The following is a 25991-nucleotide window of genomic DNA, read 5'->3' as shown; positions in this document are numbered from 1 at the left end:
TACCTCAAAAAGTTAAACATGGAGTTACCAAATGACCCAGAAATTCCATTCCTAGCTGGAATACCTAAGAGAATTGAAAACATATGTCCATTAAAAAACTTGTGCATGGATATTTCTAGCAGTATTACTCATAATAGCCAAGGTGGAAATAATCCAAATGTCCATTAACCGGTAGATAAACAAAATGTATATTTCAACCCTGAAAAGGCCAAAGTACTGATAGATGCTGAAACATGAATGAACCTTTGAGTTCCCAGTTGTGGTGCAGCAGAAATGAACCCCACTAGGAACCATGAGGTTGTGGGTTCCATCCCTAGCCTTGCTCAGTGGGGTTAAGGATCTGGGCTTTTGTGTGAGCTGTGGTGTAGTTCAAAGACTGGACTTGGATCCTGTGTGGCTGTGGCGCAGGCCAGCAGCTATAGCTCGGATTTGACCCATAGCCTATGAACCTCCATATGCGGCAAGTGAGGCCCTAAGAAAAGCAAAAGAAACAGACGAGTAACTGTTTTTGTTCGGCCTCGCCTACAGCATGCAGAAGTTCCCAGGCCAAGAATGGAACCCTAGCCACATTAGTGACAAAGTCTGATTCTTAAACCACTATGCCACCAGGGACCACCCCCCCCCCCTTTTTGGCGAGATCTCTTTTTTAAAACACATTTTTTCCCCCTGTTTCTTTTTAGGGCTGCCCCTGCAGCATACAAAAGTTCCCGGGCTAGAAGTCAAATCCAAGCTACAGCTGCCAGCCTACACCACAGCCACAGCAACACCAGATTCCAACTGCATCTGCGACCTACACCACAGCTTGTGGCAACACTGGATTCTTAACCCATTGAGTGAGGGATTGAACCTGCATCCGCACAGATACCAGTCAGGTTCTTAACCCACTGAGCCACAATGGGAACTCTGAGAGAGTAACTTTTAAAAAGTGATAGGGGAATGAAAATTACCCACTGACCTAGGTAAAGATGAAATTAGGGCAGGAGGATGCTTTTGGGAGTGGTGAGTTAATTCGTTGCCTTAATTGTGGTGGTGGCTTCGAGGATGTGTACATAGGTCAAAAATTATCAACGTGTACACTTTAAATGTGTGTACTGTATTGTATGTCAAATGTGTGTAGTTTATTGTACGGCAATAGAGAATACAGCTGTTGAACACACACATTCACAAAAGATGAAGGTGAAAGACAGCTGCAGGCATTCCCTGATAAAATCTGTATTCTGGGAAGACAGTGCTTCATAGGACTCATAGTAGACTCAAAGGATCTTAAGGCTAGAAGGCCCCTCGGTCTCCAGTCTAGAACGTGGGAAGCGGGTAGTGAGGGCAGGCCACTTCTTGACCATCCCAGCAATGGGCTTTCGCGACTTCAGAATTGGGTAGAGAGAGCAGTTTGGTGCGCAACATCTGCTTTTCCCTTGAAGCCAGGACTCAGGTTGGGTGTCACCCCACAATCTGCCTCAGCATTGGATCGCAAAGCGGTCAAGACGAAGATCAGGAAATCTATGAAGACAGCTTTCCGCGGGTCCTAACAGGGCAAAGGCGAGCGGAAGATGTCTCACGTCGAATTGGCGCTGGAGCGGGTTTCCACCTTCCAAGCAGCGCACAGCGCAGGTAAGAGACCGGGAGATCCCTCTGCGCTCCCGCTGTACACAGTTTTAAACCGGCCCATTCGTTCCACAGTACTGGTTTCAAGTCGGCTCTATAAAATCGGAGCGCCCAGGGTAGGCGGAACAAAAGAAACTACATTTCCCTGCAGGCCGTGGGTACCCGGTCCCAGCCACTCTTTCCGGCGCGTGCCGAGTGGTAGAAGAGACGCCCGGTGTGCAGGCATGGATCCCAGCAGCCGGTGGCGGAACTTGCCCAGCGGGCCCAGCCTGAAGCATTTGACCGACCCTTCTTACGGGATCCCGCGGGAACAGCAAAAGCCAGCATTGCAGGAGCTGACGCGGGCGCACGTCGAGTCCTTCAACTACGCCGTGCGCGAGGGGCTCAGCCACGCGGTGCAGGTGAGCGCGCCGTCCTCCTAGGCTTCCCTTCGCTCTGAGTTGCCGGCGCAGCCAGCCTCTCTGCGACAGGCGGGCGGAGGAGAGGGGCCCGGCGGGGCTGGAGGAGGGAGGCAAAGGCGGAAGTGGGGGCGGGGCGGCGTGTGGAGTGCTGGAGGAGCGGGCAGGAGGACTGAGGCTCGGGGCTTGGGAGGGTGAGGGAAATGATCCAGGAGGTGGGGGGAGTGCGGCACGGGCCTAGGGCAGAGGACCCAGAGAGGTGACGGCGTGGGTGTCACGGTAGAATCTCAAATAGTTGTACTCCTTGACCGTGTGCTAGGCTCAGCGCGGAGGTATCTTGAGGAAGACGGGAGTGAAGTATTAGAGCGAGATTCAGTAGGAAATATTTGGTCCACAGTTAAGTGATTGGTAACATTTGCTCCACATTAAAGTGGTCTAGAGGGTGATGGTAACAGAGTTCAGGTGAAATTGATAAGCATCCACGTGGCCCCAGATGCTGGGCTTAGATGGCGAGGAAGAAGCAAGCCTGTGTTAAGAGACGGTTTTTGGTTTTAAGCGCTGGGAATTATGTTTTGGGTGGAGGTGGTGGAGCCGCGAAGGCAGTTGGTGCCACTTCTCTAGAGAACTGCGCTGCCAAGTGGCTGTGTAGGGTACCTTGGAGCACATGGGAGATGCAGCTAATCCAGGTGTTTGAAAAAGGGCAGGATTCCCAGGATTGAAGAAGAGGGGAAGTGAAGGGGCAGAGCTCAGGAACTCGATCCTGTGCTTACATTGGGTAGGACTTGAGTTATGGGACAGGTAGAATGAAGATGAAGAGCTGTGCCTGAAGATGAAGTCTCTGATGCTTGAACTCTCTTCTGCAAATAAGAGCCACTGAGGCTTCTTTGAAGATTCCCTCACCTTTTTGCAAAAGACAGAATAATTTTGTCTGATGGGAAATAACTTCTGTCATGCCTGGACTCGTGCTGTATCATGTGTATGAGAAAAATTATACATCTACTTAAACGTTAATTGGTACTGGATTTATCAAAACAGTGAAAAAGAGCCCAGGATTGATATGATTAACAAAGGCTCATTCTCAAATAATAGAGCACACGTACATCAGATTTTTTAGGGATGTTATGTAGACCAGCAATTCTCAAACTTTTTGCTTCCAGGACCCATTTCTGCTTTTCAAATTCTTTTTTTTTTTTTTTGTCTTTTTGTTGTTGTTGTTGTTGTTGCTATTTCTTGGGCCGCTCCTGCGGTATATGGAGGTTCCCAGGCTAGGGGTTGAATCGGAGCTGTAGCCACCGGCCTACGCCAGAGCCACAGCAATGCGGGATCTGAGGTGTGTCTGCAACCTACACCACAGCTCACGGCAACGCCGGATCATTAACCCACTGAGCAAGGGCAGGGACCGAACCTGAAACCTCATGGTTCCTAGTCGGATTCGTTAACCACTGCGCCACGACGGGAACTCCAGCTTTTCAAATTCTTGATGGATTCACAAAGAACTTTTGTGTCCTCTATTAGAAACTGAGAGTTCCCTCGTGGAGCAGTGGGTTAAGGACCTGGTGTTGTCACTGCTGTGGTGCAGGTTCAGTCCCTGACTGGGAACTTCCACATGCGCTGGGTGCACTCCCCCCCAAATGTTCTTTCTATTAGAAACTCAAATGGAGAAATTTTGGAAATACTAATTCATTGAAAATAGACCAATTTTCTATTAATTTCTTATTTTAAAAAATCCTCTAGAGCAAAAAATAAAATTAGTAGTTGAATGGTATTTTGGTGTATCTTTTTTTTTTTTTTTTTTTTTTAATCTTTTTTAGGGCTGCACCTGTGGTATATGGAGGTTCCCAGGCTAGGGGTCGAATCAGAGCTGTAGCAGCCGGCCTGCACCACAACCACAGCAACTCAGGATCTGAGCCACATCTTCGACCTACACCACAGCTCAGGGCAACGCCGGTTCCTTAACCCACCAAGCAAGGCCAGGAATTGAAGCCAAGTCTTCATGGATGCTAGTCAGGTTCTTTAACTGCTGAGCCACGACGGGAACTCCTGGTGTATCTTTTTAATGTTTGACTTATTAGAAGACAGCTAGATTCTCATATCTCCTTCTATATTTGATCTCTTATAATATGTTGGTTTGTTTGAAGTACATGAAGAAAATCTGGCCCAGATAGTGACACTGCAATTTAGCTAGTACCATAATACTTTTTGAAAATATTGTTCCATAAAACACATTTTGTGACTGACATTTATAAAGCCCAGGGGAAAACAGCCTTCATCATAGTTTGTTTTGCCCAGTTTCTTTGGAGTAGATCCCTCCATCTCTGAGTCCCAAGTTATGTCTATCATAGTTATCTTTTCAGAATACGGCTGATCCTCATCATTTGGGAATGCCATGCTTGTGAATTACCTCCTCACTGAAGCTTAATGAGATAGTAAGAGAGATTGGCTCTCCACAGAGATACGCAGGATCATTAATGCACCACACCACAGTGGGAACTCCTCGATCTTTTTTTTTTTTTTTTTTTTTTGCTTTTTAGGGCTGCACCTGTGGCATATGGACATTCCCAACCTAAGAGTTGAATTTGAGCTGCAGCTGCCAGCCTACACCACAGCCACGGCAATGCCAGATCTGAGCCACATCTGCAAGCTCTGCCACAGCTTGCAGCAATGGTGGATCCTTAACCCTCTGAGTGAGGCCAGGGATCAAACCTGCATCCTTATGGATACTAGTCAGGTTCTTAACCCACTGAGCTACAATGGGAACTCTTTCCCACTCATTTTTTAAAGCAGATTCAGTGTCCTTTTCAAAATTTATTGGTTTTTCACATTTTTATGCTTTTTGTTGGTGATTTTGCTCTTTTAAGTGGCCATGATGTGTAGGGCTGAAGTGCTGTCCAGTGGCCCTAAGAATGAGAAGGCTGGGAAGTGCCTTAAAGGGAAATTAAAGGCCAGCATCACTGATGAACTTAGATGCAGAGGTCCTCTAAAAAATACTAGCAAACCGAATCCAGCAATATGCTAAAAGAATTATACACCATGATCAAGTGGGATTTATCCCAGGGATTCAAGGATTTTTCAATATTCACAAATCAGTGTGATAACAACACATTAACAGTTGAAGAATAAAAACCATATGATCATCTTGGAGTTCCCGTCGTGGCTCAGTGGAAACGAGTCTGACTGGTATCCACGAGGATGCAGGTTTGATCCCTGGCCTTGCTCAGTGGGTTAAGGATCCTGTCTTGCCATGAACTGTGGTGTAGGTCACAGATGCGGCTCAGATCTGGTGTTGCTGTGGCTGTGTCATAGGCCAGTGGCTACGGCTCCAATTTGACCCCTACCCTGGGAACCTCCATATGCCTCAGGTGCAGCCCTAGAAAGACCAAAAAATAAATAAAAACCACTGAGAGAGGCCAGGGATTGAACCTGCAACCTCATGGTTCCTAGTTGGATTCGTTTCCACTGTGCCGCGATGGGAATTCTTGTTAAAGTTTATTTTAGAATAAAAATATTAAATTCTAAAATAATACCAGTGGTGTTCCCATTGTGGCTCAGCGGGTTGAGAACCTGACAGTGTCTGTAAGGATGCAATTCAATCCCTGGTCTTGATCAGTGAGTTAAGGATCTGGCATTGCTGCAAGCAGCATCACAGGTTGCAGGTGCAACTCAGATTTGGTGTTGCCGCGGCTGTAGTGTAGGCCTCAGCTGCAGCTCCAGTTCGACTCCTGGCCTGGGAACTTCCATAAGCCATAGGTGTGGCTATGAAAAAGGAAAAAGAAAAAAAAAAAAAAACCAGCTTTAGGTAAAATTTTAAAACTTAGAAAAAGTTCAATTCATGAAATGGGGAAGAACCTTCCTTACGTTCTTAGTTCCATTTTGGGCATTCTTATTATTCTAGCACTAAAGCTAGGAGGTTGTTCAGAGTTAATACGTGATGCCCCTTCCTGAGAACAGCAAAGCTCCCCCAGGGAGTGGTGTGGAGAAGCAAGTGCTGTGGAAGGGAAGAACCAGCATGGCCACCTGCTTGCCTCGCTCTGGCTTCAGTATGAGGCCACCATTGAATGACATGTGCAAAGGTCAGCCTGAAGAACGGAGTTAGAGTGTCCTGTCCTAAATCGGAAGGATGTATCTATCCTTGCCCTTAGCAGAAGTCCCGTCTGATTTGCTATGCCTGTAGAGAGTACAAGGTAAGAATAGAGGGGAGGAGTTCTCAGGTGGCTCAGCAGGTTAAGGAGACGGCATTGTCACTACAGCATTGTCACTTTGGCTGGGGTCACTGCTGTGGTGCAGGTTCAGTCCCTGGCCCAGGAATTTTCATATGCTGTGGGCATAGCCAAAAAAAAAAAAAAAAAAATGAGGGGGAGAACAATTAGGAGTTTATATAAAATAAGTAAATAGGGAGTTCCCATTGTGGCACAGTGGAAATGAATCCGACTAGGAACCATGAAGTTGTGGGTTCGATCCCTGGCCTCGCTCAGTGGGTTAAGGATCTGGCGTTGCCATGAGCTGTGGTGTAGGTTGCAGACGTGGCTCAGATCCTGAGTTGCTATGGCTGTGGTGTAGGCCGGCTGCTACAGCTCTGATTTGACCCCTAGCCTGGGAACCTCCATAAGCCACAGGTGTGGCCCTAAATAGACAAAAGACACACACAAAAAAAGTAAACAGCAAGGGCCTGTATAGCATAGGAAAAATACACAATATCTTATAATAACCTATAATGGAGAAGAATCTGAAATATAAACACACACACATACATATTTAATTTAAAACGAGAACAGAGAAAGCAGGCACTTGGTTCAGAAAACAGCTTTATTCTGTACACAACTGAATCCCTAGAGTCTACTGCAGAATCAGACACATGGAAGACGCTCAAAAAAATCCAGTTGGGGCATTATTATTTTAGGTACTGAGGTTGTATGAGAAGACCAGGTGTAGCTTTAGCTGTCTTTTGAGGTGTGTCACATTGGCATTATAGCCATCAGTGCTTGTAGAACACACAGTGCACAGGATTTTAAAGAGTCTTCATGCCTTGGCGATGCAAGCAGGTAACAGTGTGAATTGTATTTCAGGCCATCCCGCCTTTTGAATTCACTTTCAAAGATGAGCGGATTTCTCTTACCATTGTGGATGCTGCCATCAGCCCACCCACGGTTCCAAAAGGGAGCATCTGCAAAGAGCTCAACATTTACCCAGCAGAGTGCCGGGGCCGGAGGAGCACCTACCGGGGAAGGCTGACAGTGAGTACAAGTGACAGCACCCTCTGTATCTTTGGGAATAAGCCTGGTGCCTGGCAAAGTTTATACCAGAATTCTACTTTGTTAGTGTTGTCATCTCAGATAATTTAATTATTTAATTTATAGTCTTCTGGAAGTTCGTGTTAAGGCTCAGCAGGTTTAAGAACCTGACTAGTATCCATGAGGATACAGGTTTGATCCCTGGCCTTGCTCATTGGGTTAAGGATCTGGTGTTGCTGCAAGCTGCAGTGTAGGCCACAGATATGGCTCGGATCTGACCAAGGCCAGCAGCTGCAGCTCTGATTCAGCCCCGAGCGTGGGAACTTCCATATGTCATGGGTGTGGCCCTAAAAAGAAGAAAAAATACGGTCTTCTGTCTTAATCTTTTAAAATATTCATTTGTTCTTATAGATCCAGGTATTTCCTTTTTTACTATATAAATTTTTTCTCTCTTATTTTCCTTTAGGCTGATATCAGCTGGGCAGTGAATGGAATCTCAAAAGGAGTCATCAAACAGTTTCTTGGCTATGTTCCCATCATGGTGAAATCCAAGCTTTGCAACTTGTACAGCCTTTCTCCAAGAGCCCTCATCGAGCACCATGAGGAAGCGGAGGTACCAGCTAGGGTCCGGTGCTCAGGGGCCAGGTGGCAGTAGAAGGTGCCTGAGTTGGGAGTGAGATGACAGTAAGCTTAGGGTCAGAGGGTCTCTTTTCTTTCTCTGCTTCAATTTCCTGATGGGTAAGGCGGGGCATTGATGTCTGCACACTGTGTAGACTTCAGGAGTCTTAGATGAGACAGTGTACAGCGGCAAACACTCCAGTTAGAGAATATTATTATTATGGGGAAAGAATTGGTAGGTTTTTCCCTAATTTTCTGAATCATACACACTTAGAGAGGTATTTAGCTTCATAAATACCTCTCTAAGTGTGTGTCATTCAGAAAATTAAGACAACCCTCAAAGCCAGTCTGAAACGTCTGCTTTACCCGCAGTCAGAGTCTGTGGGCCTGGAGCAGATGTCATCTGCTTTCCCTTCAGTCCTGCCTTCAGCTCTGCTATGTGGCTTTGCAGCACTGAGGAGACGTAATCAGGATGGGCAGACTCTGCCTGAGACACGGAGACCGTTAGGTGGTGGGAACAGGGTTTGGGTAGCAGAGCTGGGTTTGACACCCAGCTGTTCACTTAGAAGTTGTACACCTTTGGGAAGTTGAATCGCCGTGAGCCTGTGTTCCCTTCTGAAACACAGGACTTGAAGCTCTCCCAGTCATTGTTAGGAGGATTCAATATTACCACATAGAGCAGCCAGTATGTCAGGCCTGCTTCATAGTAGCTCCTTATTTATTACAGAAATGTGATCATAAATGAGACTAAAAATATTTTCTGGAGTTCCCATGGTGGCTCAGTGGTAACGAATCCGGCTAGTATCCATGAGGATGCGGGTTCGATCCCTGGCCTCTCTCAGTGGGTTAAGGATCCAACATTGCTGTGAACTGCAGTGTAGGTCACAGACGTGGCTCGGATCTGGTGTTGCTGTGGCTGTGGTTGTGGCTGTGGCACAAGCTGGCAGTTGCAGCACTGATTTGACCCCTAACCTGGAAACTTACATACACTGCATGTGTGGCCCTAAAAAAGGCCCCCCAAAAAAGTCCTATTTAGCGGATCCAAATTTCTGGTTTCCAGAGCTTTCATACAGTCTAAAGCTTTTTAACTGATGTGGGAAACCATACTCGTCCAGAAGCAAAGTGGTTATGGTTTTCATCTTTAAACTTCTCTCTGGAGGAAGTTGGTTTTGTTTTTTAACATAATTTGCAGACTGCAGCCATTTTATTTTATTTTATTATTTTTTGGAATTCTTTTTTAATGAGAGTCTAGGTACACCAGTAGGGGCGTCCCACATGTCAGTGTCATGGAATGGAAATGGTTAAAAAGTATACAACAGGAGTTCCCGTTGTGGCGCAGTGGTTAACGAATCCAACTAGGAACCATGAGGTTGCGGGTTTGGTCCCTGCCCTTGCTCAGTGGGTTAACCATCCGGCGTTGCCGTGAGCTGTGGTGTAGGTTGCAGACACACCTCAGATCCCGCGTTTCTGTGGCTCTGGCGTAGGCCGGTGGCTACAGCTCTGATTCAACCCATAGCCTGGGAACCTCCATATGCCGTGGGAGCGGCCCATGAAATAGCAACAACAACAACAAAAGACAAAAAAAAAAAAAGTATACAACAAATGCATGAAAAGTTTTTAAATACAAAGTATTTTTGCCTCTGTAAGATGATAGAGCAGGATACATTCTTCACATCTTATTATTCAGTAATATGTTTCTCTTCACACCCCAAGATTTTCAAACAAAACAAAACCCCAAAATCTCCTATATTGCTACATGCAGGAAAGAAATAATGTGGCCAACAAAATTTGAGAAGCAGAGAGGGACCTGAACAAGGAGCAGAACCACAGGGAATGTCAGCTAGAAGTATGGGGGGAGGTGAAGTACATTATCAGATTCTGTCAAATTTCTGTAGCAGAAATTTGTCAGACTGGAATCTGACCCAGGCGAGTTGCTAAGAGCTAGTAGAGTCAGACATGTGTGGCTCTTAGAGGAACTGTCAGGAGAACTGCAGCTATTTAGGGACAGACAGGCGGGTTAGGGCCAGTCTGGCAGAGGGAAATCCATTTCCCCCAAAATTTGCTCCCGCATCTCTGCAGCCTCTTCAGTGTGCCGTGGACCCCAGTCTGGAGTTTCCAGGGGCCCATACCCCTCCTGCCTGAGCAGCTCTCCTGCACGTCTGCCTAGGAACGAGGGTGATGATTGCAGTTGGTTGGGTTTATGTTTACAGTTGGTTATAGATCTTTGTTTAACCAATTATATTTTCTCTCTTTGGCAGGAAATGGGAGGCTATTTTATAATCAATGGCATCGAAAAAGTCATCCGAATGTTGATTATGCCTCGCAGAAATTTCCCCATTGCAATGGTAAGGCCAAAATGGAAAAGCAGAGGGCCTGGCTATACTCAGTATGGTAAGTCATAGTGATTTTTGGTATGTATGTTCTTTTAGAAAAGTTGAAGCCATTTTGTTAAAAAGTAGATGCATCCAGAGAGTCTTTGGTATTTTTCTCCCTTACATATAATTTTTTGTTTTTCTGTTAAGCATTTCCGTGTTATACTTTCATAGTGAGAAACCTACTTTCTGTTGTGTTCAATTTTTTTTCAAACTGAATGAACACATGTATTTATGTTATTGTTTCTGATGCTGAAGGGTGCCTGACTCAGCCAGAGGTGGGTATGAACGTTAGAAGTCTTCTGGTTCAGGGTACATGGCACTCCCCTCAGTCTCAGGCTGACAGCGACCTGGCCTCTGTTTGCTCACACTCTGTGACAGTGAGAGTCAGGCTTCACAAAATAGCATTTTGCATTCTGGAGCCCTGCAGTTTATTATATAGTTGAGCTAAAAATCAGTATCCAATGGCATCAGTGTATATTGTACCTAGTGGTGGTGTTACTGAGTTTCTGACTTTTTGCTCTTTATTTCAATAGGAGTTTCAATGCACTGTGTGAGGGAAGAACACTCTGCTGTCAATATGAACCTTCACTACTTGGAAAACGGCACGGTTATGTTGAACTTTATTTACCGGAAAGAACTGTTTTTTCTTCCTTTGGGATTTGCACTGAAGGTGTGACTTCCTGGATACGTTTCTTTTCGTTAGGAAGCCAGTGCCTGGAAGTGGTGTCCCACGCAGGCTGGATAGGTTGTCCTCGTCAGAGTCTGCACCCTGCTAGTTCTCTGCTGCCCCCAACAAGTCACCTCAAGATGCAGTGGCTAAAACATGGCTAAACGTCTCTCTCTCACAATTTCTGTGGTCAAGAATTTGGAAGTGGCTCAGAATTGGGGCCTTTCTGGCTGAGGTCTCAAGAGGTTGCCATGAGAAGTCAGTGGGGGGCGCTGTGGTTTAGAAGGCTTGACTGGGGCTCGAAGATCCCCTTCTGATGGCTGGCAAGTCAGTGCAGGCCACTGGCAGGAGGTCTCAGTTCCTCTCCACCTGGGCCTTTTCCGCTTGGGGCAGCTGCCTCCCTTGGAGAGGTAGCCAGGAGTCATGAGTGAGATGGGAGCTGTAGGGCCTTAGTGGTGCAGACCTGAGAGTCTGAGAGTCATGCCTGGACTTTCATGCCATATTTCATCAGTCCCACAGGCCAGCCCTGGTGCAGCGTAGAAGAGACCAAGCTTGTAGATACCAGGAGGCGAGGTTCGTTGGACCATCTTGGCCCTATCACACAAGCACTGCCCTTATTTTGAAGAGCTCACTTAAATTGAGCAATAGTGGAGTATACTAATTTTTCTTGGGTATTAAAAAAAAATTTAGGAGTTCCCATCGTGGTGCAGTGGAAACGAATCTGACTAGGAACCATGAGGTTGCAGGTTCGATCCCTGACCTTGCTCAGCGGGTTAAGGATCCAGCATTGCCGTGAGCTGTGGTGTAGGTTGCAGACACGGCTCAGATCTGGTGTTGCTTTGGCTGTGGTGTAGGCCAGCAGCTACAGCTCTGATTAGACCCCTAGCCTGGGAACCTCCATGTGCCACGGGTGCGGCCCTAAAAAGACCAAAAGTCAAAAAAAAAAAAAAAAAAAATTAGAGAATGATTACTAAATAATTAAGATGGTTTAGTTATTATTAGTGATTTTTAAAAAGAGCCCCTTTTTTTTCTTTTCTAGGCCCTTGTCAGCTTTTCCGATTATCAGATTTTTCAGGAGCTCATCAAAGGGAAGGAGGATGACTCTTTCTTGAGGAACTCTGTTTCTCAGATGTTAAGGATTGTGATGGAAGAGGGATGTGCCACCCAGAAACAGGTCCTTAACTACCTGGGTGAACGCTTCAGAGTAAAAGTCAATCTTCCCGACTGGTACCCAAATGAACAAGCTGCAGAGTTTCTGTTCAAGTATGTGTGCTTTTGCCTAAACTTTCTTGGGAGGGGAGGGTGTCCTCGGTTCCTTGTATCAATGTGGTTGGGGCTGGTGAGTCATCTGGGAGTTCTTATGCCTTCGGGGTAGGATTCTGCTTTAGCAAAGTAGGGATGAGCTTTGTTTCTGCAGCCCATCCTCACCTTTCTTTTTCTGGTGGTTTCGTTTTATTTTATTGTACTTTTGGAACTTTGATGTAGAAGTTCCCGCTGTGGTTCAGTGGGTTAGTGATCAAGATTGTCGCTGTGGAGCCTGCCTGTTCAATCCCTGGCCCAGCTCAGTGGTTTAGGGATCTGGCGTGGCATCTGTGGTATAGGTCACAGCTCCAGCTCAGATTCGATCCCTGGGCCAAGGAACTTCCATATGATGCAGAGACAGCTGGGAAAAAAATTTTTTTTAAACTTTTATTTCATAGAATTAATTCCAGAATTGCTGCAAAAATAATACATTGGACACTCCAATGTATTACGAGTCATTAACATTTTTACTACTGTGCTTTATTACTTTCTCTGCACATCCATCAATGCTTTTCTTTCTGCATTATCTGCAGGCGTCACGTTCCCTTATTTTCCCCAGTGCTAGGACTGAGTCTTCTGTAACCACTGCATGATTGTTGAATTTCCAGGTAGAGCTATCCTGTCACATCTGTAGCCACAAGTAGCCTTAAGCCATATGTTGAGTACTTGAATTCTTTTCCTTTTTTTTTTCCTGCTTTTTAGGGCTGCACTTCGGCATTATGGAAGTTCCTGGGCTAGGGACCGAATCAGAGCTGTGGCTGCTGGCCTTTGCCACAGCCAGATTCGAGCCACATCTGTGACCTATGCTGCAGCTTGTGGCAACGCCAGGTCCTTAATCCACTGAGCAGGACCAGGGATCAAACCAGAGCCCTCATGGATACTTGTCATGTCCTTAACCCACCTAGCCACAACCGAAACTCTGAATTCTTAATTCTACTTAATTTTAATTAACGAAATAGCCGCGTGTGGCTTATCCCTACCTTGTTGGCCACCACAACTCTAGACTTTGTGACTGTTCTGTTTTTGCTTTTGTTGCCAGTAAAGGTGAAAAGCCGGGTTTTGAAAGTGAGAAAGGACTTTGAGAAGAACGGATTGGGGACCTCAGTTAGTAGGACATCAAATGGTATTAGTGGCTGAATTGTTTGAAGCTTTTTCTTTCCATTTTGGCAGCGAGTGCATCTGTATCCACCTGAAATCCAACACCGAAAAGTTTTACATGCTTTGTCTCATGACCCGGAAGCTCTTTGCTTTAGCCAAAGGCGAGTGCATGGAGGAGAATCCCGACAGTTTAGTGAATCAAGAAGTCCTGACCCCAGGTCAGCTCTTCCTCATGTTTCTAAAGGTAAATGCAGGTCGTTCACCCTGAGTGGTCCTACCTCCTGGGGGTGGTGTGGCCACATCCGGCAGAATTGTCTTCTACATGTTTAGAATTTCTAGTTTGGGTGTTTATATAGTCTTTTTTTTTTTTTTTTTTCCTATTTTTTTGTTTGTTTAGCAGTGAGGGACTTCGTCAGAGATCTCAGCTTGTGCCAGATTCATAAGTTTCTTTAATGTTTTTATATAAGCTAGGCATAAATATCAGATCTGGGTCATTACATTGATGATAAAGGGTAAATGGCCTATATACATACGTAGAGTCATTCTCCGTTATTCACAGATTCTGTGCTTGTGAAATCACTTATTCACAAACATTTATTTGTAACCCGATAGTATCTGTACTCTCATCACTTTCGTGGTCGTTTGCAGACATTTCCTCTTCTCTGTCTTGTGTTTCCTCTTCCTTTTCCATTATGTCTCACCTTTTATAAGAGAAGAAAGTGTCAGTCTTTCCAGCTGGTTTGTTGGCCACCTTGTAAGTTGGGTGTAATCTGGGGACTCTTGAGGTCTTGGTAGTTCCTGTTCTTGGGCAATGGGCTGCTGCTTTACCTCAAGGCTTTGTTGTTGTTGCCTGTTTCTGGGATTGAAGCTCTTCTGATTGCTTGATAAGAGCATTTGAATTAAAAAACCGGAGTTCCTGTCCTGCTCAGTGGTAATGAACCCGACTAGGATCCATGAGGACACAGGTTCGATCCCTGACCTCGCTCAGTGGGTTAAGGATCCTGTGTTGCCATGAGCTGTGGTGTAAGTTGAATTGTGCCTTGCTGTGGCTGTGGTGTAGGCCAGCAGCTATAGTTCTGATTTGACCCCTAGCCTGGGAACTTCCATTAGTGTGGGTGATCTCAATCAGTAGTGATTTGCTCCACCTCAAGGTCAAGGGACCTTCAACACTGTTTGGAGCCATTTTTGGTTGTCACAACTTGGGGGTGAGGGTTCAAGAGCCCACAGTGCCCCTCTTCCCAAAGAGCTGTCCACCCTGGTGTCCACAGTGCCAAGAAACTCTGATCTGAAGAAGCTTCTGTCTTCTGTATACTAAATGCCTGATGTGTAATAGTACATTGAAAACCTGTTTTTCAGGTTTATAATTTAGATGTTTTACATGTCAAATGTATGAAATAGTGGACCTTTGTTAAGGATATGCAGACTGTGTAACAGAAAATATGAAACCTAGGGTAATTAAAGCACCTAGAAATTAAATTTCTTTTCCTTCTTTCAGGAAAAATTGGAAGCTTGGTTGGTGTCTATTAAGATAGCTATAGATAAGAAGGCTCAGAAAACCAGTGTGTCCTTAAACACTGAAAATTTGATGAAGATTTTAAATCTGGGAATAGACCTCACCAAGCCATTCGAATACCTTCTTGCTACTGGGAATCTACGTTCTAAAACAGGTAAAATTAAAAAGACGGGCTTCATTTAGTGATGATTTTCAAATTATTTGCTTAATAGAGATTTATTTAAGAATGAATTTCTGAGGAGTTCCCGTTGTGGCTCAGCGGTTAACGAATCCGACAAGGAACCATGAGGTTGCAGGTTCGATCCCTGGGCTTGCTCAGGGGATTAAGGATCCGGTGTTGCCGTGAGCTGTGGTGTAGGTCACAGACACGGCTCGGATCCCGCGTTGCTGTGGCTCTGGCGTAGGCTGGCGGCTACAGCTCCAATTGGACCCCTAGCCTGGGAACCTCCATATGCCGTGGGAGTGGCCCAAGAAATGGCAAAAAGACCAAAAAAAAAAAAAAAAGGAAAGAAAAAAAAATGAATTTCTGAGAGTTCCTATTGCAGCTTAGCAGTAATGAACCTACCTAGCCCATGAGGATGTCAGTTCAATCCCTGGCCTCTCTCAGTGGGTTAAGGATCCAGTGTTGCCGTGAGCCCTAGTGTAAGCTGGCAGCTTCAGCTCCAATTTGACCCCTAGCCTGGGAAATTCCATATGCCACAAGTGTGGCTCTAAAAAGCAAAAAAAAAAAAAAAAAAAAAAAAAATGAACTTCATCAAAGGCGGATTTCAGGTTACAAATTTTGATAGGTGGATGTTGGCCTAAAGGCTGTAGACAAGTTGTCTGTATAGCTTTATTCTATTTTTAATGGTCACATGCGTTTTCTATGCCTCCTTCTAGAAAACTAAAGACAGCTTAGCTCTGAGGAAAGGTTACCTAGGTGGGGAGTCTAGGAGGCTTGGTATACATGCCCTTCCCTAAACCAGTTACATCAGAATGACTGGAAAATTTTAAAAAATGGTTGAGAGCCCAGAAATCTGCTTTTTTTTTAAAAAAAGAAAAAACTATGGGAGTTCCCTTCGTGGCTCAGTGGTTAACAAATCCGACTAGGAACCATGAGGTTGCAGGTTCAATCCCTGGTCTTGCTCAGTGGGTTAAGGATCCGGTGTTGCCGTGAGCTGTGGTTTAGGTTGCAGACTCAACTTGGATCCGGCGTTGCTGTTGTGTAGGCCGGTGTCTACAGCTCCAATTAGACCCCTAGCCTGGGAACCTCCATATGCTGCGGGTGCAGCCCTAGAAAAGACAAAAAAACAAAACAGTTCTTCTAATGCAGATTCTTTTTTTTTTTTTTTTTTTTTTTTTCTTTTTCTTTTTTTGGCCATGCCATATGGAGTTCCCAGGCTAAGGATCAGATCCCAGCCACAACTGTGGCAACGCCAGATCCTTAACCCACTGTGCTGGGCCGTGGAATCAAACCTGTGTCCCAGCGCTCCCAAGACACCACTGATCCCATTGCACCACAGCAGGAACTCCAGATGCAGGTTCATTAAGAGCTGACATGCTTGTGTGTCATCCAGCCTTCTGAGATGAGTCCCATTTAATTACTTGCTATTGTATTATTAATTTAATAAAGGAGAATGTGTAGAGGAGATGAGGAAAGAGTCAAGGCTAATACAAGTTGGTGAAATTTGGGGGTTTTTGCTATTTTTTGTAACCCCTTCTTCTACCAGAGCTGAGTAACCTCAGTAATAACCCACTTTGTGATCTTTAGGTTTGTGCTCTGAGGTTTTGTCATCTTTTCATCACCTCCAATACAAATTTTCGATGATTTTTGTTTTATGAAGGTCTTGGCTTCCTGCAGGATTCTGGACTCTGTGTCGTGGCTGACAAGCTGAACTTCATACGCTACCTCTCCCACTTCCGCTGTGTGCACAGAGGGGCTGATTTTGCCAAGATGCGGACGACCACGGTGCGCAGGCTGCTGCCAGAGTCCTGGGGCTTCCTCTGCCCCGTGCATACCCCTGATGGGGAGCCCTGTGGTCTGATGAACCACTTAACCGCCACGTGCGAGGTCGTCACCCAGTTCGTGTATACAGCCTCTATTCCAGCTTTGCTCTGCAGCTTGGGTAGGTGGGGCACAGCCATCAGCGGGCCTGTGTGCTTGTGGGGGTTTTAGCAGGTGCAAAGCTACTAAGTTGTGCTTCTGCGTGAGTTGAGCAGAGAATTCCTGCAGGGATGATGAGTGAAGCATTGGGGATAACCTGTGACATTTGGGGAAACACCTGCTGTCTTCAGAAGGTGTTTATGGCTCATGAAAGAGTGTTCTTAAAGTTCTTGGTAATTGCAATACTTCTGTAAAGTCACCATTGGCACTGAATTAGCAGATACTGAGGTACTGCTTCTGGGGGAACAGGGATTAGGTTCTTGCAAGTCTCTTGTCATAACACCTTCCTCACTTGATTGGTACATAGCCTTGTTTTGTGTTTCTGTTTAAAGATGCCTTAGTCAATATATATTGTTGATCCACTAACATCGAGCCCTCAGCCAACAGCACCATAACTCTGAGCTTATCTAACACAGTTTTCCAGCCTTGTGCTTGGGAGCCAGGACTTTATTTAGTACTGTGCTTGAAGGCCATTTTAAATAGCAAAGTCTCCAATGAAAAGCACAAAGATGCAAAAAATAAATAAATAGGGCCTGGGACAGACCATGGGAAGGATGTCTGTCTATAGTATTAGCTGAGACCGGCAAACTGCACGTCACCTCCTTTGACCTCAGCTGGGAATTCGTGTCTCAGACAACTCAAAATTTTCACTGAATGTCCTCTGGTGATCGGAAAAGTGCCACTAGTATGAAGCTGGGGTTGCAAATAAATTTTAGCAAGTAGGCAGATTTGTGTTGCGTGAATAATGCAGATCAATTATAATTAGATTTTTGGGGAGAAGTTGGTATGTTTACATGGCTCAGAAATAAAAAAGTGTATGGTAAAAAGCCTCCCTTACACCCCTGTCTGCAGGGTGCTCTCTAGGGGCAATTGCAGACACGCAATTTGGGGGGTCCTTGCTGAAATGATTTAGAAATTTACTCAAGAATACAAAAACATTCTGCTTTAGAGATAAGATGCCTAGATGTCTAAAATGGTGATGCCGACATTGAACCCATCTGGAGGGAATTTAAATGTTGGGGAAAGGAGCCTGAGGTGATGGTTCTGTGTGTTCGATTTCCCCAGGGGTCACTCCCGTGGACAGTGCACCACATCGGCGGTACAGCGAGTGCTACCCTGTCCTCCTGGATGGCGTCATGGTTGGCTGGGCAGACAAGGAGCTCGCTCCTAGCATCGCTGACTCCCTCCGACATTTTAAGGTGCTCTTGAGTTCTTGTGAGGTGTTTTGTCCCTCCATCTTAGCTGTTTGGTCTTTTTCTTGTTGTCAAGGAAGCCCCAGGGCCTTCTCCAGGGTCAAGGGCTCTAGAGGCCAGAAGCTGATCCCAAAAGTGCCTTTTACATTCTCTCTGGTGGCAGCCAGCATCTTACCTTATACTCACCTCATTGGTTGGGGTTAGTGACAGGTATTTAACCTGTACTACCCCCTTTTTTCTGTGGTGGTGGTTTTATTGAGGGCTCTGGTCCACTCACTAACACATTTTTAACTTTCTTTTTCTTTGTAAATATTAGTGGCGTATAGGGGACCCTAAAATACAGACTTTATATTTCAAGTAATATTAAAGATATGCCAGATACAAGTCATCCTGTTGCCTACTGGGATTTGAAAATATATTAAAAAAAAAAAAGGAGTTCCTGTCATGGTGCAGTGGTTAACGAATCCGACTAGGAACCATGAGGTTGTGGGTTCGGTCCCTGCCCTTGCTCAGTGGGTTAAGGATCCGGCATTGCCGTGAGCTGTGGTATAGGTTGCAGACGTGGTTCGGATCCCGCGTTGCTGTAGCTCTGGTGTAGGCCAGTGGCTACAGCTCCGATTAGACCCCTAGCCTGGGTACCTCCATATGCCGCGGGAGCGGCCCAAGAAATAGCAAAAAGACAAAAAAAAAAAATTTTTTTTTAAAATAAATAAATAAAAGTCAGGTAGAGGAGGGAGTTCCCGCTGTGCCATGGGGGTTTAAGAATGTAACCACAGTGGCTTGGGTCGCTGCAGAGGTGCTGGTTCGATCCCAGTGCAGTGGGGTTAAGGATCTGGCGTTGCCACAGCTGCAGCTTGGATTCAGTCCCTGGCCCAGGAATCCATATGCCGCAGGGCAGCCAAAAATAAAAATTGACATTCACAAGTCTCTGCTTTATAAAAAGAATTAGAACGTTTTCTTAGTTTTCAGTGCTCTGGAAGAGCTTAGGAAGCATTAGGTTATCTAGTCTTAGATCTGCTAGAGTTCCCCTGTGTAACCATCTGCTTCTAGTGCTCTCTTTGGGGATAGTTCCTTTAAAAACTGAGAATTTTGATTTATTAATTTGAACCTTCTTCTCTACTCTGTCTCATTAATTTCAGGTTTTATCTTTAGTGTTGTTTTTGTTGGTTTTTTGCGGCTGCACCTGCAGCATGCAGAATTTTCTGACCAGGGCTCAAACCTTTGCCACAGCAGCAACCCAAGCCACTGCAGTCACAGCTCCAGATCCTTAACCCCCAAGCCACAAGAGAACTCCTAATATGATTTCTTTACTTGTACTTTTTTGGGGTTATTTTGTTCTTTTATTTTTATTTTTGGCTTTTGAGCTTGGAGTTTAACTTATTTATTTTCATTCTTTATTTATTTTATTTGCTTTTTCTGGGGCTGCACCTGTGGCATATGGAAGTTCCCAGGCTAGAGGTTGAATCAGAGCTGTAGCTGCCAGCCTACACCACAGCCATAGCAACATGGGATCTGAGCTATGTCTGCAACCTACACCACAGCTCACCGCAACGCTGGATCCTTTAACCCACTGAGCGAGGTCAGAGATTGAACCCGCATCCTTAGGAATTCCTTACCACTGAGCCACAATTGGAACTCCCATTCTTTGATTTTATTGATGGGGAGTTTAACTGTGAATTGCAATACAAGTTTCATTATTTTTCACATTTCTGTAATTTTAGTTTGTATTTCTCCGTTCATCATTTGTATTTTTGTTTGTTTTTAAATCCCAGATGGAAGGGCCTTTTCATTGAATACATTTAAAAATACAACCGGTAATCTACTCTATTTTAGACATCAGAGAACAACATTTCATTTAGTGTATCGATACACACATTCTTGTTTACCTTTGCCCCAGTCTCTGTCATTACCAGTTTGCCTGAGAGTGGGACCGAGCCCCCAAGGAGGAGGGTTTCTTCCAACTCTGGTTATGGGGTGACTGGCCACCTGTGTGGGGTTGAGACTGAAGGGGCACTAAGTCTGCTAACTGCGTAACTGAGTTCACTTCTTATGACAAGTTGTTCATGTTTCATCTCCTGCATTGTACCAGCCTCCCAGGTGGCAGAGGGATGGCTGTAAAACACGTCACTTATTCACTGAACTCGCTTGTTGTTGAAACCAGGTGTTGAGAGAAAAAAGAATTCCTCCCTGGATGGAGGTGGTCCTGATCCCCATGACAGGAAAACCAAGTCTGTACCCAGGATTGTACCTTTTCACCACGCCTTGCAGACTGGTGCGGCCTGTGCAGAACCTGGGATTAGGCAGAGAAGAACTAATTGGAACTATGGAACAGGTACATTGAAGCAGTTTTCATGCTCATCAAACCTGAGAGAGGGCTGGTGGGCCCATGGCCTGCCTTTCCCATCCTGCCCCCCCCCCCCCCCGCCTTGTTCCTTTGTGGCCAGCTCTGCCTCTGCTTCGGGTGGTGAGACTGAAATATTTCGTTAGATGCAGAATCTTTGCTTATATCTCTGTAGTTACAAAACTGTGTACTTTGTGCTACTAAATAATTTTCCCTCCTTCCCATCCCCCTTCACAAATGGATCAGGTTGGATTTCGTTTTTTTGGTTTTTTGGTTTTTTGCCACCATGCCTGCAGCATGTGGAAGTTCCCAGGCCAGCGATCAAACCCAGATCACAGTGTAACAATGCCAGATCCTTAACCTGTGGAGCCACCACGGAACTCCCAGACCAGGGTCGACTTAGAATGAAAAGTGTCAGGCATGTGGTATTCTAAGTGGATCCTTTCAGTGTTCATGTGCTGGGTGGGAAGGTTTTCTTTCAAGTCTCTGAGGCCCCATCTCAATGAGGTAGTGAGAGCTAATACATGTCAGCAGTCACAGGAATCTTGGGCCTTGGCTTCCTCACCCTTCCTCTTTTCCCAGATCTTCATGAATGTTGCCATCTTTGAGGATGAGGTTTTGGCTGGAGTTACCACCCACCAGGAGCTCTTCCCTCACAGCCTGCTGAGTGTGATCGCCAACTTCATCCCGTTCTCTGACCACAACCAGAGTCCGAGGAACATGTACCAATGCCAGATGGGTAAGGTGGACCAGAGGGTGCTGATAGCCATACGTATAGAAGAAAAGGGCTTGTAATTTCTAACTTTGAAATAACTTCGAACTCAGAGAAGAGGCACAAGTTATAAGAATAATACAAAGAACTCCCATAATTATGCTTTATTTGCACTGTTTTCCACTTGAAAATGAGCTGCAGACACAATACTCCTTTACCCTTAAATAATTCAATGTGTAATTCCTAACAACGAGTTCCACTTAACATAACCAAGGACAGTTATTAAAATCACCCCCTCTCTTGGAGTTCCCGTAGTGGCGCAGCAGAAACGAATCTGATTAGGAACCATGAGGTTTCAGGTTCGATCCCTGGCCTCACTCAGTGGGTTAAGGATCCAGCCTTGTCATGAGCTGTGGTGGAGGTCGAAGATGCGGCTCAGATCCGGCGTGGCTCTGGCTGTGGTGTAGGCCGGCAGCTGTAGTTCTGATTAGACCCCTAGCTTGGGAACCTCCATATGCCATGGGTGCAACCCTAAGAAGACAAAAGACAAAAAAAAAAAAAAAAATCACCCCTCTCCTCCCAGCAGTGTTACTATCCCATAGTTTGTATATATGCTTTACATCCCCTTTTTATGCATTTATTACACCACCCAGATGTCCATAAACTAGGTCTAGAATTGTTTGGGATGTAGAAGATGTATGTACATAAATAGTATCATATCCAACGGCATTCTGTACTGAACTTATGTTGCTACATGAGGGTCTACTTCCATTTTTTCACGCTATGTATTATTAGTCTGTAGTAAACAGCCGGCATGATTTATTCATTACCCTGTGATGAATAATTAGTTTCCAATTTTATATGTCACCTTTATAATCAAGGGAGAAAAAACAAAATGCTAATTTTTTCCCTTTGCAGGTAAGCAAACCATGGGCTTTCCTCTTCTCACGTTTAAAGACCGATCAGATAATAAACTGTATCGGCTTCAGACTCCACAAAGCCCTCTAGTGAGACCGTACATGTATGATTATTATGACATGGATAACTACCCAATTGGGACAAATGCCATTGTTGCTGTCATTTCTTACACTGGCTATGATATGGAAGATGCCATGGTAAGTTCTAAGAGATGCAGTTCCATTCTTCTCATGTTTCACTTCTTCATTTACTGTGAGATTCCCAAAGGAGTAATTTCTGTGCCACTGAGTGCCTAGTATTTGGTGTGTGAGTGTTCTGTTAAATACTTAATTCCTGGTCTGAGGGGAAAGTGATGAGCTTTGTGGGATATCACTAAATATTCATAGGCATGTAGGCTGCAGGCTTTGAGTGCAGAGTTGGAACAGGTGGCAAATGAATGTGTACTAGTATTGGAAACATCTACCTTTTATCTTCATGCGTGATTAGGTTTTAAATCATTGATACTGTCTGAGTTTTAATAGCACAAGTGATTTAGGAAGCGAGGATAGTTTTAAAATGAAATGACAGGTGTCTTAAACCAGGTGTTGTAATTCTAACCAGTTTTATTTTTAAAACCCTCATTTGGCTTCAGTCTCTTGAATTAATGATTCTTGGCCTTGACAGATTCTGAATAAGGCCTCTTGGGAGCGAGGCTTTGCCCATGGAAGTGTCTACAAGTCTGAGTTCATAGATCTGTCTGAAAAAATTAAACAAGGTGATGATAGTCTGGTGTTTGGTGTCAGACCTGGTGACCCACGGGTTGCGCAGAAGCTGGATGATGATGGATTGCCATTTGTTGGAGCACAGCTGCAGTATGGAGATCCGTATTATAGCTACCTGAACCTCAACACCGGGGAAAGCTTTGTGGTGTACTATAAGTAAGCAAGCATACTCAGTGCCATTTTTTAAAAAAGCTTTTTCTCAGTGAAATTGCTGGAGGTCAATTAATGTTGTTTTTCAACAGGAGAATTTTTGGAGAAAATGTAAATTATTAACTGAAAGGGCATTTTTTATTTTTATTTTATTTTTTTGTCTTTTCTAGGGCTGCACCCACCGCATGTGGAGGTTCCCAGACTAGGGGTGTAATTGGAGCTGTACCCTCTGGCTTACGCCAGAGTCACAGCAACTGGGGATCTGAGCCACGTATGCAACCTACACCACACCATGGCAACACCGGATCCTTAACCACTGAGCGAGGCCAGGGATTGAATCCACAACCTCGTGGTTCCTAGTGAAATTCATTAACCACTGAGCCGTGATGGGAACTCAGAAAGGGCTTTTTTTTTTTTGTCTTTTTGCCATTTCTTGGAACGCTCCCTTGGCATATGGAGGTTCCCAGGCTAGGGGTCGAATCCGAGCTGTAGCCGCTGGCCTATGCCAGAGCCACAGCAACGCGGGATCTGAGCTGAGTCTGCGACCTACACCACAGCTCACAGCAATGCCGGATCCTTAACCCACTGAGTGAGGCCAGGGATGGAACCTGCAACCTCATGGTTCCTAGTCGGATTCGTTAACCACTGAGCCGTGATGGGAATTCCGAAAGGGCATTTTTTGAAAGAATTCTGTGGTCTGTTGTACCATCTTTTTTTTTTCAAATTTTCCTATTATACCTGATGATTTATTTATTTATCTGTGATTTATTTTAAAACTATATGATTCAAACTTGATCATCTGTTTCATACACGTTGTTAGTAATGTTTCCTAGCTAAAATGTTGAATTCATTGTGCCTCTTGTTAAAAATAAATTTTTTAAGCTTATTTTACAACTGTAAAATTGGTTTCAATAGTAGGTCTTCAGTTGCCTTATCTTGCTAGTATTCTTTCAGCTGAACACAGTTCTGTAATGAACATAATCAGTAGTCTTACGCATAAATACTTTTAGGAATTCCAGCTCTTAAGTGTATTGGAGAATAGGGGTAACAGTAAGTTTTGCAAGTATCCTTTATGAAGCACTAAATATATCAGTAAAACTTAGTATCTCCCAATGTTTAAACAAATATTTTCACTTTTTGTCCCTTTTTTTTTGTAGGAGTAAAGAAAACTGTATTGTGGATAACATCAAGGTGTGCGGTAATGACACCGGAAGTGGCAGGTTCAAGTGTGTTTGCATCACGATGCGAGTCCCTCGGAACCCAACTATTGGGGATAAATTTGCCAGTCGTCATGGGCAGAAGGGCATCTTGAGCAGGTTGTGGCCGGTGGAGGACATGCCATTCACAGAGAGCGGGATGGTCCCGGACATTCTGTTCAATCCTCACGGTTTTCCATCCCGCATGACCATCGGTATGTTGATCGAGAGCATGGCAGGAAAGTCTGCAGCTTTGCATGGTCTCTGCCATGATGCTACACCCTTCATCTTCTCAGAGGAGAACTCAGCCCTGGAATACTTTGGTGAGATGCTGAAGGCTGCCGGCTACAACTACTACGGCACGGAGAGATTGTACAGTGGCATCAGTGGGCTGGAGCTGGAGGCAGACATCTTCATAGGCGTGGTTTATTACCAACGCTTACGCCACATGGTCTCGGACAAATTCCAAGTGAGAACAACAGGAGCCAGAGACAGAGTCACTAACCAGCCTATTGGGGGAAGAAATGTCCAGGGTGGAATCCGTTTTGGAGAGATGGAGCGGGATGCTCTCTTAGCACACGGTACATCTTTTCTCCTTCACGACCGCCTCTTCAACTGCTCGGATCGGTCGGTGGCCCACGTGTGTGTGAAATGTGGCAGTCTGCTCTCCCCATTGTTGGAGAAGCCACCCCCGTCGTGGTCCGCCATGCGCAACAGAAAGTACAGCTGCTCTCTGTGTAATCGCAGTGACACCATCGACACGGTTTCCGTGCCTTATGTCTTTCGGTATTTTGTGGCTGAACTGGCAGCTATGAACATCAAAGTGAAACTGGATATCATTTAACTTGATGCTGGCCTTTGGGTCAGGATCACTGTTGGGTTAAAACAGAATGTAACTTTGTAACTTTAGTTCAGTGAGGCTATTGATGGGTTACTTGGGAGCTTTTCAAGGTTTTCAGAGCTCTCAGCCAAGACCCGGCAACTAAGAATTTGGTTTCTGAGTCTCTCTGTCATAATTACTACTGAAGATCATTTTCAGTGTATTTGCTCAGAGATTCCATAAGTATCTTTTTTTTAAATGGTACATTGATAAAAAGGAAATTCAGGGAAAAGTCTTTCCAACCCCATGTTTTTTTATCCTGCTTTTACCAGCAGTGACTCTCAGACCTTTATTTGTCCATGTGGAGCACAGCAGCCCAATATAAATACAGTATAAGTCATATGTGTAACTTTATATTTTCTTATATCCACATTAAAGTAATAACAAGAGGTAGGACTGTTTTTAACAGCTTTGTTGGAGTGTAATTGTTACACAAAAAAGGCACCTATTTAATGAATATAATCTAGTGGCTTGAACAGAAGCATACACCTGTGAAGGACCACCACAATCATGGTAATAAACACCACCTCCAGAAGTTTCCTTGTGCTCCTTTGGGTTGTGTTTCTTTGGCTGGTTTTTTTGGCAAGAACCATAAGCTTGGGAGTTCTCTTGTGGCGCAGCAGAATCTGATGTGTCACTGTAGCGGCCTGGGTCACTTCTGTGGCACCAGCTCAATCCCAGGAATTTCCACATGCTGTGGGTGTGGCCAAAAATGAAAAAAAAAAAAACAAAAACAAAAAACGAGCTTAACACCTACCCTTTTAACAAATGTTTAATAAGTGTATGATACGGTACTGATGATAGATACAACAGTGTAAGCAAATCTCTAGAATTTACTCATTGGGTATAAGTGGAACTTTATACCCAGTGAAGAGCAGCTCCCCATTTCCCCTTCC

The 25991-nt window shown here is 44.9% G+C and overlaps 1 protein-coding gene and 1 long non-coding RNA gene across 5 annotated transcripts in view; one reads left to right on the top strand and one right to left on the bottom strand.

Annotated features, from left to right (window-relative positions):
- Window positions 1-1795: 1795 nt before the first annotated feature.
- Window positions 1796-25630, top strand: POLR1B (RNA polymerase I subunit B). 2 transcript variants are annotated; one of them, XM_003124801.7, is made up of 15 exons: window positions 1796-2003; window positions 7064-7231; window positions 7695-7841; window positions 10105-10237; window positions 10755-10891; window positions 11928-12151; window positions 13361-13532; window positions 14784-14955; window positions 16625-16906; window positions 18010-18143; window positions 20299-20469; window positions 21061-21217; window positions 22109-22305; window positions 22772-23025; window positions 24177-25630. In XM_003124801.7, the coding sequence occupies exons 1-15, from the start codon at window positions 1827-1829 to the stop codon at window positions 25057-25059; spliced, it is 3408 nt and encodes a 1135-aa protein (XP_003124849.5). In that variant the 5' UTR covers window positions 1796-1826; the 3' UTR covers window positions 25060-25630. The 2 variants fall into 2 exon arrangements, with proteins under 2 accessions (XP_003124849.5, XP_084874558.1); XM_085018432.1 differs by having other exon boundaries at window positions 21061-21222; window positions 22114-22305.
- The window catches only part of LOC110259964 (uncharacterized), a 36210-nt gene continuing 33983 nt past the window's right edge, over window positions 23765-25991 (bottom strand). For 2 of the 3 annotated variants that reach the window (XR_002342486.2, XR_014841187.1), the window contains one exon: window positions 24021-25789. This is a non-coding gene — a long non-coding RNA (uncharacterized LOC110259964). Of the gene's footprint in view, window positions 25790-25991 lie in introns of all 3 variants that reach the window. The other variant, XR_014841188.1, reaches the window with a different exon arrangement.

The sequence above is a fragment of the Sus scrofa genome, chromosome 3, assembly GCF_054392235.1.
Source record: "Sus scrofa isolate SSC_HxYL_T2T_F1_AM1 chromosome 3, Sscrofa_HxYL_maternal_Yorkshire_Landrace_v2.0, whole genome shotgun sequence".
In the NCBI taxonomy this organism is placed as follows: domain Eukaryota; kingdom Metazoa; phylum Chordata; class Mammalia; order Artiodactyla; family Suidae; genus Sus; species Sus scrofa.
The sequence above is the reverse complement of the archived record's forward strand: the minus strand, read 5'-3'. Positions and strand labels throughout refer to the sequence as shown.